We start from the raw sequence: 14,685 nt of genomic DNA on the forward strand, positions 1-14,685 counted from the left end.
TTAATAAGCTACATTCTCCCTACTGATATTTTAACTGGAAATCTCAATCCAGCCAATTCTCATTCTTGACAATTATGTTATACATAGTTTGCATGAATACTGAATTAGTGAGTACTGAACCATCGCTCCTAAGGGAAATACAGGGTTAGGTTCCTGCAAACCTCTGGTCACAATGTTAATGTTTGTCAGTCGATCAATACATAACCTTGTTTTATGTGTGTTTCTGGTTAAAGTTACCTTATTTAATATTGTTGATTCCGTAACATTGAGCTCACAACTATCTCATGTCCAAAAGAAGCTTATCTAACTCATAAATTTTCTATACAAGGCACATCGCAGCCTTGTGCTCAGGAACACTAAACAGCACTTCATCGCTATGCTTGGGGGCTATTTTAAACAGCAAAATCACCAATAAAAGCACAGGAATACAAAATGTGTGGTACTAAGTAGACAGTGAGGAAGACATTTGTTTATAATATAAGAGCCTAAACAAGAAGGCAGAGCATTCCCTGACTGGCTCTCAGCTGGGAACAGGTTTGCTGGGTGACTCAGGTATTTCCCCGCCCTGTGCATGTCTGCAAGTGACCGCAAAAATGCCACGAGTATTGATTTGGGGATTACACATACATTTTAGCGAGTAGGCAAATTCACAAATACAAAATCCAGGAATAATGAGAATCAACTGTATAAGCTTTCTCAATTAGTCAAAACTACAATTGTGTTTTTAAGAGTTTGTTGTCATCCTTATTGTTTTTATGCTGCAATTTATAGTGACTTAATCATGGCAAAAATGAACTAAAAGGAAAAGAGAAATCGTTAGGCCTGAAAGCCCACCAAACAAGGATATCTATTCTTGTTTGATTGTTGAGAAAGGTAATATGTAGGAGTCTTTTACTGTTACTTCTCATTAAATTTCTGCAGGTTAAATGACTATGTCACAAATTCCCATATATTGTAAATGAAAAGTGCTGCAAAACGGGTGTGATTCTAGGCTATTGACATTTGGGTTGTTTGTCAACCATGTGAGTGTGAACATGTGAGTCTTCTGGAAAAACCCCCTTTCGAGTGCTTCATTCTGTAAGAATGTTGACGCAGTGTTTTACTGGCAGCCCGTGTGGTGATTACTTCTCTCTCTTTTTTAAAAAATAATTTCTAGATTTTTCTGGTTCTTTGGGGGTATTCCCAAAATATTTGTATTCTACCACTATTTTCTTGAGTTCTAAATGTGTGCATATTCTTATGTATGTTGACAGCACAAATATATGCAAAAGTGATCATTTATTTTTGGTAAGCAGAAAGAGCAGCCATCAGGATTGATGTATTGAATTGTTATTAAAAAGACTTGTTTTTAAAGCAGATAGTTTCACAGGGTTTTGTTAACTTTTCTTTTGAGTGCTGTTCATTGCTCTTATTATCATCTGGAATTTGCAAAGTAGATTTGTTTTTCAAAGAGTTTTGTTGATTTCCTCTTCGACACGTATGTTGTATGCTGATATATACGCGGATAGAAAATAAAGCTACTTTTAAATAAAGTGTTATATGAAAATACATCCCTGAGCCCAGCGAGACCTTAACAGAACCACACTCCAGTGCCAGCAGGTTGACTCTAGTCCATTGTGCCCCATTTGTTTAACTGGCTAAATTACCAGAGTGTTGTAGCAGATGATTTTTTGTTTTGCTCAGTGTTGCTCTCTTTTTCTGAAGGGCAGGGATCTGTTGCGCCAAGTTCTTAAAAAGCCAGCATACTTGCCAGCAGGTTTGCAAAGGTCCCCCGGAGATACCATGAAGAAGGGGAGATTTGTAAGCTCGTGATGATCAGGCTGCTGCCAGCCCCTTTAGAAGGCTGTCTGAGCTGCTGCTGATGTATGTATACGGCAGAGCTTGGAATTGTGTATGCACGTCTCTTGGCCTGCTGTCAGGAAGATAAGAGCTCTTCTTGTACTTCAAAGCCAAAAAAGGGGAGGGGTGGGTAATACAGGAATCTTTGGGTGGTGCCTGCTCCCTGTTTTATTTATCGAGGAATTTTCTGTGTGTGTATGTGCTAAGAGATGGGAAGAGTCATTCAGACAACTTAAAGTCCCTTGTAGTTTACGTTAGCCTGCTGTCAGGGACATAAATAAACACTCAGAGAAGCCTCCGTCCTGTGTGTGTCTCCAGGGTCCTCGTCGCTGATTGTTACTGCCGGGCCACAGGTCCTGGCACAATAGAGGAAGACTACAGGTTATAAGGGAAAAACTTCTCACAAATCATTAAAAAGTGCCTTTAGTTTGGGGCTGAAAGTGAAGAGACTTTGAATATAGTTTCAATTTTGCCTACAATTAACTGCCTGGCTTTTGATAAATTGCCTCCCCTTGAACGTCTTCATCTGTGAAAGGAAGGGGAACAAAATGCTCTCTTCAGTCCCCTGCGGCCCTCGTGTTCTCTGGTTCTGGGATTCGTTATTTGTCGCAGCTGCTACCCAGGTTAAGTTATATATTCTATCAGTGAAGACCGCTGCACATTGCATTTATCCCGGGGCACCTAACTTGCAGTACAGTGTTCTTCTCTGATGGATATTCAAATGTAATGAATATTAAGATTTAGCAATCTGTATCATGTTCTAAAAGAACAGTATGTAGTATTAAACCTCTCAGAATTAGACAGCTACTGATTTTTTTTGCTTGTATTTTTCAAAATCTAAACATGGAATTGAATTATCTCTCAAAGATATTGTTGGAACGAACTTTTGGGAAAAGCTTTAACAACCCAAGAGCTAAGATTAAGTTTGTTTGTTTCCCTAGCTGTGTTTCACATGCTCCATGTGTTAGAGACGTGTGGCCAGGGATGGTAACCTCGGGGTGGGGGGGCAGGAACCTCAGGACTCCTGCTGCTTAGCTTACCGCTTTAGCAGGAGTACTCTGCATCAGTAGGTTCATTAGGAGGCCTTTGGCTACACTGAGCAGAGATCCCAACTCAAAGGAGCTTGACTAGTGAGGAATTACTGGCTCCTGACTAAATACAGAGGAAGAACGGGCTTCGGCATCAGTCCCGTCCAGTGTCCCAGGCTCTGCTTCCCTGGAGTCCGGAACTGCTCTCCACTCTTGGTGGCTTCATCTTCCAGCTGTGCTTTTGTCGTGTCAGAATGCCTCCAGCAACGGTTTTGCTTTATATTTATATGCTATCGGGTTGGGGGTTCTCAACCTGGGCGCTATTGACGTTTGGGGCCAGATCATTCTCTGTTGTTGTGGGGCTGTCCTGTACCTTGTGGGATGTTTAGTAGCAGCCCTGGCCTCTCCCACAGATGCCAGTAGCACCCAACCCTGAGTTGTGATAATCAAAAATGTCTCCAGAAATTGCTTAGAGGGGAGGGTGTGTATGCAAAAATAGCCTGGTTGAGAACCACTGGTCTAAAGGAGGACAGAGCATTTCATCAGGCGGCTGTCTAAAGGGTGAGGAAGCGTGCTTCCTGATAGATCCCAAATTCCCCTCTTTGTCTTACTGCCTCAACCTGGGTCACTCCTCCATCCCCGACTCCGTCACCTGCGAGGAGGTGGCATTCTCTTTACACTCATCAGGCACAGCATTGGAGCCAGGGATGGAATCAGCTCCCCTGTGGCAGGTGCCCATTCAGGGGCCCATTCAGGGCGCAGTTTGCGGGCTTCGGTAAAGTCAGCGAAATGGGGATGCAAGCTGGGAAGGAACCCAGCAATGTCTACGACCACTGCATTCTCATTTTGTCTTTATTTTTCTTCCTCTCAGTGAGGACTATGGAAAGAACTTTAAGGATATTACAAATCTCATCAATAACACCTTCATTCGCACTGAATTTGGCATGGCTATTGGTCCTGAAAACTCTGGAAAGGTGAGACTCATTCATGCATATGTAGAGCTGTGCTTGATACCACATGCAGGCTGTCAGACATTACTATTGGTACCATCCAGTGATACGCAGGGTATATTTAGTTTACTTTTACTGTATTTTAAAATTAATTTAATGCAGATCTCAAAAGAATGGCATTCAGTGCACAGGTTCTTTTTTGGTCCCTGTCCGAGATGTACCAAAACTCTTCACGTGGCAGTTGTTTAGCATTACAAGGTACACTCCTTAGGACAACATTGTAGTCTTTGGGAAACTGGCTAACCTCAGACTGACCAGGCTCAAGTTCATAGGTATGATGCACTAGCTCGATTCAGGATAATACTTTTTGATAAGACTAATCCTTGAGGAGTGGGGTACGTCAGCTAATCTGTTTTTATAATTCTTCTTACTTTTGGAACTAAAATTTTCTTAAATAATGTCTGGTGAAAGTGGGGCAAAACCTTCCTGTGCTTTTATAGTGTTATATCCTGAATTTGAACTTTCTTCTTCCTAACCAGGTGATTTTAACAGCAGAAGTGTCTGGAGGAAGTCACGGAGGAAGAATCTTCAGATCATCAGATTTTGCAAAGAACTTTGTTCAAACCAATCTCCCTTTTCATCCTCTGACTCAGATGATGTATAGTCCTCAGAATTCTGATTATCTTTTAGCTCTCAGCACTGAAGTAAGTTTAGTTAAAGAACTTGTCTTGCCTTTTGCATTTTTATTGTCTCAAAAATATACTATCTTAAAAGGACCCTGTAGGTAATGCTTTTATGCAGTATTGGACTGCTTTCTAGTGACTTCTTATGTCATGACGCATGTATTTTTTGCATTTTTTTCCTATTTGGTAAAGGGCACAATTTTTATGTGCTATCTATTCCAAATAAGTATGATATCTAGATATCATTACAATTTCTTTTCAGTGAATAGATGTGTGCTATTGGAGTTATGAACGAGAAACCTTTAATGTAATCATTCTTGTTCTGCAAGGGACAAGCATAAATTGTCAAAGTCCTAATGTTGCTATTGTTCCTTGTGGCCAAACCACATCCTTATAATTTTTCTTTTTTGTTAGTTGCGTAGTACATGAAGCATATTGATTTCTGTCTTTGATACTCGTGTATTAAATATCTAGAGTCTGAAATCCCTGTGCTCTACACATTCCTATACTCTCCTCAGAAACCAGTGTCCCTCCTACCTCTCTTCCGAAAGTTCCCCTTCCTAAGGACCAGTCTCCTTTGTCTTGGGTGTTAAGGGCCCAGAGGCTGAGCTGCTGGACTGTGATAATCACAGTTATACTTTATATGGCTCTCTCTTGTCTCATCTCTTAGAGCGTGGTCTGCTGACCAGCAGTGTCACAAACCCCTGGGAGGCTGGTTTAATATGCAGATTCCCAGTCCCCGACCCAGATGTAGTGTGTCAGTGACTTTTGGTTGCAAGGTGGCTAGTGTTTTTAACACACCCCCCAGCCGAGCCTGCACACTAAAATTTGAGAGCCATTGTTGTAATGACCACCCTGGTCACAGAAACAGGGTCATCAAATGTGGACAAGTGAGGCTGAGCATGGGGTGGCAAAGAGCCGGGGAAGGGCACTGGAAGAGAGGTCTGCATTCCGGGCCTTGTGAGGGAAGATCTTTGAACAGATGGAAGACGGGAGGCTCAAGGAAGGTCAGAGTGAAGCTCAGCCAGAGGAGGCCAGAGGAAGGAAACTAGCCTGCTGGGTAGGCTTCAGATCTCCAGAAACAATTCCTGGAAATTGGCCTCCAGCACCTTGAGCTGAAGGCCTTTCAAGGGAGCAAAGAGATGAGATCCCTTAGGAATAGACAGAACCATCAATCCCCCCTTTGATCACCCCATCACGATTACCAAGTAGGCACAGTCTGCTTTTATACCTGATATTTATTCCTGTTAAGGGTTAATCTGAAGTACAAATAATTAGGGTCCAGAACATGGAGCAGTTTGTATGAAGTGCAAATAGGGGCTATCAGACCCTTGCCTGTTTCTGAGTAGAATTAGGTAAATTAGAAATGCTGGGAGGTGTACTTTACAAGAGTAGGAAAAGTTGAAGAAATAAGAATGGCGGGTGGGGGAGCACTGAAGGCAAACTGCCTAGATCAGCCCCATGTAATTTCAGGACATCTCTGTACCAGGACATCTCTGTCCCACCTCCACTGAATCTGGACTGACTGGATTATGTTGCCAGTGTAATTGACATTGTCAGTCCTTATCTTACTAAGTCTTTGCTGCATTTGAAAGTTTTGGCCAATCCCTCCTTTTGGGAACGCTGCTCACTTGGCTTCTGTGACATCATTCCCTTTGGTTCTTTCCTTCCTTCTAACCATTCCTCCTTGGGTCTCTTTCTTAAACTCCTGACAACCTACCCTTAAATCACTCTGCTCATTTCGCTCTGAGTAGTCTCTTCCCTCTTAGCATTTTAACTGCCACGGTAATGTGTAAGATTTTCGAGTCCCTATCTCTGGTCCTGGTTTCCTCCTGGGGCGTCCGATTCCTATTGTGCTGCCCCATGGATATCTCTAGCTGGAAGTCTCACAGGCACCTCAGACTGAATCTAAACCAACTTCTTCCTGCTCTTCTCACAGATACACTCTCTTCCCTTAGTCCTTATATTGGCTAAAGATTCCACACTGCCTCTTGTCCCTCAACCAGAATCCCAGAGTGATGGACTTACACACACACACACACACACACACACACACACACACACACACACACACACACACCATCCTGCCCTACAGGTAAAGTCGTCCAGTTCTACTGAACCTAGCTTCTAAATTCTTCCTGAGCCTATTCCTCACAGCCGAGGTTTACGGCCTCACTAACTCTTAATGGACTAATGTGACAGTTATTCACTGCTTTTCCCACTTCGGATTTGGACCCTCTGAAATCTGTCTTTCCCATTGTCATCCTCGTATTCTTCCTAAAAAAGTAAAACCAACTGTGTCATTCCCCTACTTAGAGCACCTCCTCCTTCAAGTACCTCGTATACAGACCAGGTTCCTCAGCACGGCATCTGAAGAGGTCTCAGCTGGCCCTGCCCCGCTCCCTGCATTTGCTGCTCCTTCCATCACCTTGTAATTTGTGCTCCATCAACATCTGAAGGCTCTGAGCTCCCTGTACACACTGCAATGCTTTAGTACCTGTCTGCCTTTCCTAGTTCTAGTCTGTCCTTGTGCCGTAGCATCTAATCTCCCACTTGCCTTCTTTTGGTTACACTGCTCATCATTTAAGACTCTATTCAGCTTTCTTCTTCACAAACTGACTCTGGTGCAGTGTATCCCCTCTCCCTACTCTTACCTCAGAGATCCTGTTTCCATAACACTGACCACATTGTTTCAAACTTGCTTATCTGGGACACTTATTAAACAGTGAGCTCCTTGAGAGCAGGGAGTGTGTCTTATTCGTCTTTGTATCCCCAATGCAATGTCTGGAACAGTGCCTGGCACATAGTAGGCACTTCATAAGCATTTGTTATTCTGAACTTCCAAGACCCGGAAGGGGCCCCCGTAAACCGTGTGTGTGTGTCTCTGGAGCTCAGGCAACTCGGACAGAACTTCAGTGTGTGTTTACTGTCCTGAATGATTAGATATGAACTATTAAAGGTCATATAAGCAGCTGCACAGGATAAAGCTGGAATTTTGATAAGTCATTTATAATCTTTCAGAATGGCCTGTGGGTGTCCAAGAATTTTGGGGGAAAATGGGAAGAAATCCACAAAGCAGTATGTTTGGCCAAATGGTGAGTAACAGAAGACTGCGTCTGTGCAGAGCCCTAAACCTTTCCTGACAGTGCTGCCAAGAGTCACGTGAATCAACACTGAGCACTTACTATGTGCCAAGTACTCTTCAGGGTGCCACAGGGATACAAGAGGGGTATGACACAGACCTTGACCTGGAGGAGCTTCTAATTCTGCTGGGAAAGAAGACTTAGCCTCACAAAATGTTAGAATGTAAAGTAGAAAACAAGGCATGTGACTGAGTAGCTGCTGCCTGCAAAAGGTTTATTCTCCATAAATGGTGACGTCAGTTGGAATAGCATAAAATACAGCTGTGATTTGGGGACTTCCATACCTCTCTATGACCAGATTTACACTCCGTCAGCTAGAGCTCCGTTTCAGTTACGAGGCCTATAGCGAGGAATGGGGAGGAAAGCCCAAAGAGCTTCCGTGCTGGAGTCACACTGTCCGTGCACAAAACTCATTCACTTCTCTCGGTGGGGCCCCCATGCCCCCACCCCGGTTCCTGCTTAAAGAGGACACGGTGGAGGGAGCTCTTCCTGGGGTGTCAGGTCACCTTTGTTCTAACTTGGCTCTGCTGCTAGTCAGTGGCTTAACCTCTCCGGGCTTTAGTTTTTTCCTTCTGTCTATGAACAGAGATTTGTTTGAGGAATTTGGGGGATGGTTGAGCAAGAACTGAATTAAGAGCCGTCATGCCTCCAAAATTCTGATTAGGCTCAGACCCTTGTAGAGCCTCTTGGTTCTTTCTCTTTGACTAACTTCAGCAAATTTGTTATTCTGGTTTCCCAGTTAATAGCAGATTGCTGCCAGAGGTGGTGTGTATGACAAACAACAAGCAGGAGAACTGTAAGAGCAGGCAAAAGCTGAGAGAGCATAGCGGGATGAAATTATTTAGTGCTAGATCAAGAGAGCACACACACCTCAGTAACTTCTAATGGGAACACTGTGTTAGAGTTTCATATGGTGATGTTCACAGTGAACCAGCATCCCAAGGAAGAATTTAATATCCTCTACTTAGGAAGTCAGAGAAATGTGTAATACAGACACTGCCAAATATGTCTACTAAAATTAGCTAAAATATTAAAAAATGTTGCTTAACTAAAGTGGGTCCTTTCCAGAAAATGCTGGTTAAAGGAGGTTTTTACCATACCACTATGGTACAAATGCCACATCTGCTTTTATTTTATGTGTTTTAATGAATTGTGTTTGTATCTTATATGGTCTATCAGGAAGGAAGTAATTTTTACAGTAAGTTGACAAATTGTTTCGCTCTTGATGGACCTAAAATACGTAGGATGTGTTCAAGAACGACTATATAATTTTGATCATTAAAACTCATCTTGACATGTGTATCACCACAATGTACATTTTAAATAGCTCACAGTTTTGTCAGTTATACCTCAATAAAGCTAAAAGAAACAAACTCATCTTTAAAACTAAAAAGTCATTTTAAAATGGTATTTTATTTTGTATGGTATATAAGATTTTTTACTTTTGTAACTCGTTTGTTTGATTAGTGTCTCAATATGAGATGACTGGGCTGCTGATCACTGTTTGTTCACCTTTTAGAGGTTTGAGTTCTAGGAATTGACAACCTAAAGTTCTGAAAAAACATTCAGAGGGCCAGCTCCTTTTGCTGGTGCCAACCTATAAGTACTATCAGGGTCTGAATCTAGTTCCCTGCAAACTCCCTTTCCAAGTTAGAATTTAAATAATTTAACCTAGTCGTCTATTTGAGATGAAAGAACTAAATTATTTAGCTCATGCAAAGCATCACACTAGGTTCTGAGGGGAAACAACAGGGCGTAAAACTTAGTACGTGCCCTAACGAACCCAACAGTGTGTGGTAGGAGAGAGAAGGCACAGACTTGTGAGTAAAATAACTCAATGGGAGACAAAGCAGTGCCAAGTGGCTTATACAGCATGGCCCAGGGCTCTACAACAGTTTCTCCACTTCAGCACTAGATGACATTTTGTTGTGGGGGCCATCCTGTGCATTGTACCGTGTTTCCCCAAAAATAAGACCTAGTTGGGCCATCAGCTCTAAAATTAATATAAGTATAATAATATAATATAATTAATATATATAATGTCATTCCGGGTCTTATATTAATTTTTGTTCCAAAAGACGCATTAGAGTTGATGGTCGGCTAGGTCTTATTTTCAGGGAAACACCGTAGGATGTTTATTAGCAGCGTCCATGGCCTCTACCCAGTAGGTACTAGTAACAACTCCCTTTCCCCCAGTTGTAACAACCAAAAATGTCCCTTGAGCAAAATCACCCCTGGTTGAGAATCACTGCTCTAGAAGTTTGCAGCAAAGAAGGCTTCTAGTTGGAGTGACAGGGAAAGCTTCATGGAGGAGCTAGATTTTAAGCTGGAGCCTGAAGATTGTGAGGGTAAGATTCGATTCCACGAGAGAAACGCATTTAAAGAAGGAAACAGTGTGAGCCAATGCAAGAGGCAGATTTGGAGAATGAGTGAACCAGTTTGCCCGGCTTGGAGAGCTGACATAAAGAAGTAGTGGGCTATGAGCAGTGCCTGGGGCCGGGCTGTGGGGAGCCCGGGCTGTGAGCTGGGAAAGAAACAGGTGTACAGCATCCGAGAAGGCTGTTGGCCAGTACCTGTGGATGGAGCCTATTAGACTTGCGTGGAGCTTTGCGGCTAAGGCTGACACCGTCCGTTAAGTCTTGAACCATGTCTTTTCCCTTGTTTTTGCCTCATTGTAGGGGATCAGAAAACACCATCTTCTTCACCACTTACGTGAATGGCTCCTGCAGTAAGTATATTTTAGTCCCAGAAGAGAGTGTTGTCCATTTGTGGTAGACTGTTCTGGGTGGTGAGGGTAGAAACATCAAAGATCCTTCCATTCTCCTGTAGTTTTAATAGCTAAAAATAGCTGTTAATGATTTTTAAAATCTTGAAAGTACAATCAAGTTGCTGTACCATGCCTAGATCAAATAAGAAAGCAGGCTGCGCACAGAGACAGTGTACTTGGTCTTAGCAATGTATTTACATAAAGTAAATATTAGGCTACAAACAATAAATTGAAATGTATAGCGAACATGGATGGTATTTGTCGATGGAACCATTGGCTTTTCAGTCGGTGGCACAGTTTCAAAGCACAAAGCATAATCTTTCACTTATTCTTCAAAAATTCACTTCATTCATTCATTCAAGCACCTGCACTAGTGTGCTAGACACTGTTCTAAGAATGGAGAGAACGAGATTCGCAGGGCCTGCTCTCATGGACTAAATGGAACTAAATTCCAGCAGGGTTGTTCCCTGTGTGTGTATTAACAGGGTTCCCAACAGGGAACCAAAACACAAACAAGACAACTGAAAATGGGGTAAGATCATTTCAAACCGCGTCGTGAAAAAAGTAAAGAAGGGGGCCGTCGTGTAGCGCTCTGCTGGAATGAAGTAAACTCCATCTTTGTGTCCAGGGTGAAACCTCACATGTATAAAAATAAAACCCAAATGTGAACTGTTTATGTCTAATGCCATTTCATTTTATATTCTCACTTGATTAACCTGCATACGATTACAAATGCTGCGGCTATAACATTAAGGACATTGCCAAAACAGTTGTTTGAACTAAAAGCTCCCCAGTAAATGGAATTTTGATTCATATTTCGTCTTGTTTAAGAAGCTGACCTTGGGGCACTGGAATTATGGAGAACTTCAGACTTGGGGAAAAGCTTCAAAACCATTGGTGTGAAAATCTACTCATTCGGTCTTGGGGGGCGTTTCCTTTTTGCCTCTGTGATGGCTGATAAGGTGAGTGTGTGCCTCTTTGGGTTCTGATATTTCTGTAAATAGGCCGCATAGAGAGCCTTTTACGACTTGTACTGTCAGTGTTTCTTGCCTTTTTGCAATATTTATATTCCTGTAAGATTTGGGGGTGGTTCTTTCTCTGGAGGCTGATTGATCCTTCTGGGCTACTCTGCACTTCAGCCAGTCATCACCACATGAATTCTGGGATAGATCCAGTGGTTGGGCTTTAGTCACACATGGGTATCTGAAAACAGGCAATCCACTTGCTCATTATCCAGTAGTAATAATAGAAATAGGTAACATTAATTGACTACTTAATACACACACTCTCACACACACACACACACACGGTACTCTTAAATCCTGGGACTAGAGCAGTGAACAAAACAGATAAATGTTCTGTTCTCAGAGCTTATATTTAAGTAGGGGAGATAGATACTAAATTAATAAATATAATATCAGGTAATAATTAAATCTATGAAGAAATCTAAAGCAGAGTAAGGACATAGAAAGTGACAGGAATTGGAGCAGGGCTGTTGTAGGTGCGGTGGTTTGGATGGGCTCTCTGAGACCTGCCTGAGGTGAGAGCATAGTTATGTGGACATCTCAGCTGAGGAAACAGCAAGTGCAAAGACCTTAGGCTGGAGCTTGACATATCAGAGAAAAGCGAGAAGGGGCAGCGTGGCTGGAGCACAGAGTGAGGTCCAAAGAGAGGGAGCCAGCAGCCAGAGCTTACAGGGCGTGATGAAGACCTTGGCTTTTCTTCTTCTTGTGTTGGGAAGCTGTGACAGGGTTGTGAGCTGGGGAATGGTGTAATCTAACTTCTCTTTTGACAGAATAGGTGTGTGCAGACTAGTCTGACGAGGCAGAAAGGGAAGCAGCCAGAGCAGCTGGGAGCCTGCTATAGGAAGAGTGTAAGAGGTGGGAGGTCGGACCAGGCTGTCAGCAGTGGAGGAAGGGACCAGTGGTAAGGTGGTGGGGACACTATATTGTAAACGTATTGCCAGTAGGATTTGCTGATGGATTCGTGTGGATCATGAGAGAATGAGAGGAACAAGGATAACTTGATAGTCTTTGGTCTGAACAGCTGGGTGAATGGTGGTGCCGTTACTAAGATGGCAGAGACTACAGGAGAAGCAAGTTTGTGAGAGGAAAATCAAGAAGTCAGTTTTGGATATGAGGTGCCTATTGGATACCTCAGTGGAAATGTCACGTAAGCATTTCGATATATAAATCTCCTGAAATTATATGGTGTTTAAAGCCATGTGACTAGATGATATCTTCTGGAGGAATGAGTAGGTAGAGAAGAGGTGGGAGGACTGAGCACGCCCCGGAGCTCACAGCACTGAAAGGCTGGAGAGAGATGGAGAATCCAGCAGAGAAGACGGGCGGGAGGGGCTAGTGAGGCAGGGGAACAGGACGGTGCGATGTCACGAGAGCCAAGCGAAAAGAGGATTTCAAGAAGGAGAACGTGATCAGCTGTGTTAAACTCAACTGAAATGTCGAGTTATTATAGTTAGAGGAGTGCTGAGCATTAGCCACCGGAGTTGGCAGAGCAGTTTCACTGGAGTACTGAGGTTAAAAGACTGATTAGAGTGGATTCAGAGAGAACTGGAGCTGGGGAAGCACACACAGTAACCACAGGTAACTCCCTCAGTGACACTGTAATAATTCCCCCAACAACCCTATAAACTAATGCTGTTCCCTTCATTTTTATTTGAGGAAACTGAGTAACTTGCCTAGGACCACACAGAGGTGGAACCCTGGTGGAAATCAGACTATCTGATTCCAGAGGTAGCCGTCTACACTACACTGTCTCTGTCTTACAGAATTAAAATTCCACTCTGTGCTTTTGAACTCTAGTTTCTATCTATAATAATGAGAGTAAGTTTCAAAGTAAACATTCAAAGGTGTAGGTGAGAAAAATAAGGTAAATATACTTGTCACTGAACTTTGAAGAGTATTTAACATAAAGAGGCCCTGGGACTAATTCTTGTGCCATGCCTGATTGTGTCTAGTAGCTATTTTAAACTGTCAGAAAGTAGGTGTTAATTGCATCCTTAACAGACTCCTTTTAGCAGCTAAATACTCCCTGATCAGCTTCCTTTTATTAATTTCTGACATCGTTGGCCTCTTCCCAGCCTGTGCACGTTCCCCTCGTTATGGCAGCTCTGAGATGTGTCACATCTGACTTCCCTTGAAATCTCCCAAGCATGGAATTCATCTTCATTTTCTAGACCCTTAATTATCTAATTCTTTGGATTAACTAGGACTGTCTCACAGGGACCAAACCTTTATGCAGCAATCCGCATTTTAAGAATTATCTGAGCAAGTAAGTGTACATGAAGGGCTGTAATGCCAAATAAATGATGCTCCCATCACACCCTTGGCTCTATTGAAGGAAATTGGAATGTCAGAGGTTGGGAGGATAGTATCTTACGGCCACACCAGAATGAAGAATCCAAAGAGGAAGCCAAGATAGCCTTGCTTACAATGGAATGGATTGTCCCCATTGCCTGCAACTTTGCTAGACGTTAGAAATTGCTTTGCTAGTTGGTAATGGAACCTTTGGTTTATAACAATTGTACCCAGTGAGGAAATGGATAATGATATGTGTAATTATTTATAATGTTCCTATTATGTCCCTACACATGGCACCGTGGCGGAAAATTAAAAAGATAAATGTTGGCCTTTGTTCCAGGATACAACAAGAAGGATTCACGTGTCGACAGATCAAGGGGACACGTGGAGCATGGCCCAGCTCCCCTCCGTGGGGCAGGAACAATTCTATTCTATTCTAGCAGCTAATGATGACATGGTGTTCATGCATGTAGATGAACCTGGAGGTAAGAGCTTTTCAGTGGTCCTTCCTCGAATTCATAGATTTAAGTCTCAAGCCCCACTTTGAGTAAGTTTTCTTCTTATGTGTAGATTTTTCGTTTTACTACTAGGAATTCATTAGTGTCCTACTAAATATTGTCTTAGAGATAAATAGAGCCTCTGTTTAAAAGGCCACTTATTTTGACGTTATATGGTTTGTACGTCTGTCCAAGTGTTCTAGAGCAATGCTGCTCAAAGAATGGCTGGAGGATTGGTACTGATTTGCAGACTCTTACCAAATAAGGATAAAGTGACAGCAAGCACTTAGAAACTCTTACAAGCCATTTGACAAAGTAATTTTGTGTCTGTTGATAAAAATCTAATGATTAAAGAGTTGATGAATATATTTTGTCCGTCTTTTGTATTTCATTTTGCTAATGACTAATTGATTATGTTTTACAAAAGCATTGGTTTGTGACACAATGGAAATTTAAAA

The 14,685-nt window shown here is 42.5% G+C and overlaps 1 protein-coding gene across 2 annotated transcripts in view; it reads left to right on the forward strand.

Annotated features, from left to right (window-relative positions):
- The window catches only part of SORT1 (sortilin 1), a 59,640-nt gene that overhangs the window by 25,641 nt on the left and 19,314 nt on the right, over window positions 1-14,685 (forward strand). Inside the window, exons 4-9 of one of the 2 annotated variants that reach the window (XM_081025318.1) lie at window positions 3,739-3,841; window positions 4,357-4,521; window positions 7,522-7,595; window positions 10,322-10,371; window positions 11,242-11,372; window positions 14,071-14,215. In XM_081025318.1, coding sequence (XP_080881444.1) covers window positions 3,739-3,841; window positions 4,357-4,521; window positions 7,522-7,595; window positions 10,322-10,371; window positions 11,242-11,372; window positions 14,071-14,215 — 668 coding nt within the window. The remainder of the gene's footprint in view (window positions 1-3,738; window positions 3,842-4,356; window positions 4,522-7,521; window positions 7,596-10,321; window positions 10,372-11,241; window positions 11,373-14,070; window positions 14,216-14,685) is intronic. The other variant, XM_081025319.1, reaches the window with a different exon arrangement.

This window comes from Rhinolophus hipposideros (assembly GCF_964194185.1).
Source record: "Rhinolophus hipposideros genome assembly, chromosome: 19".
NCBI classification, from domain to species: Eukaryota; Metazoa; Chordata; class Mammalia; order Chiroptera; family Rhinolophidae; genus Rhinolophus; species Rhinolophus hipposideros.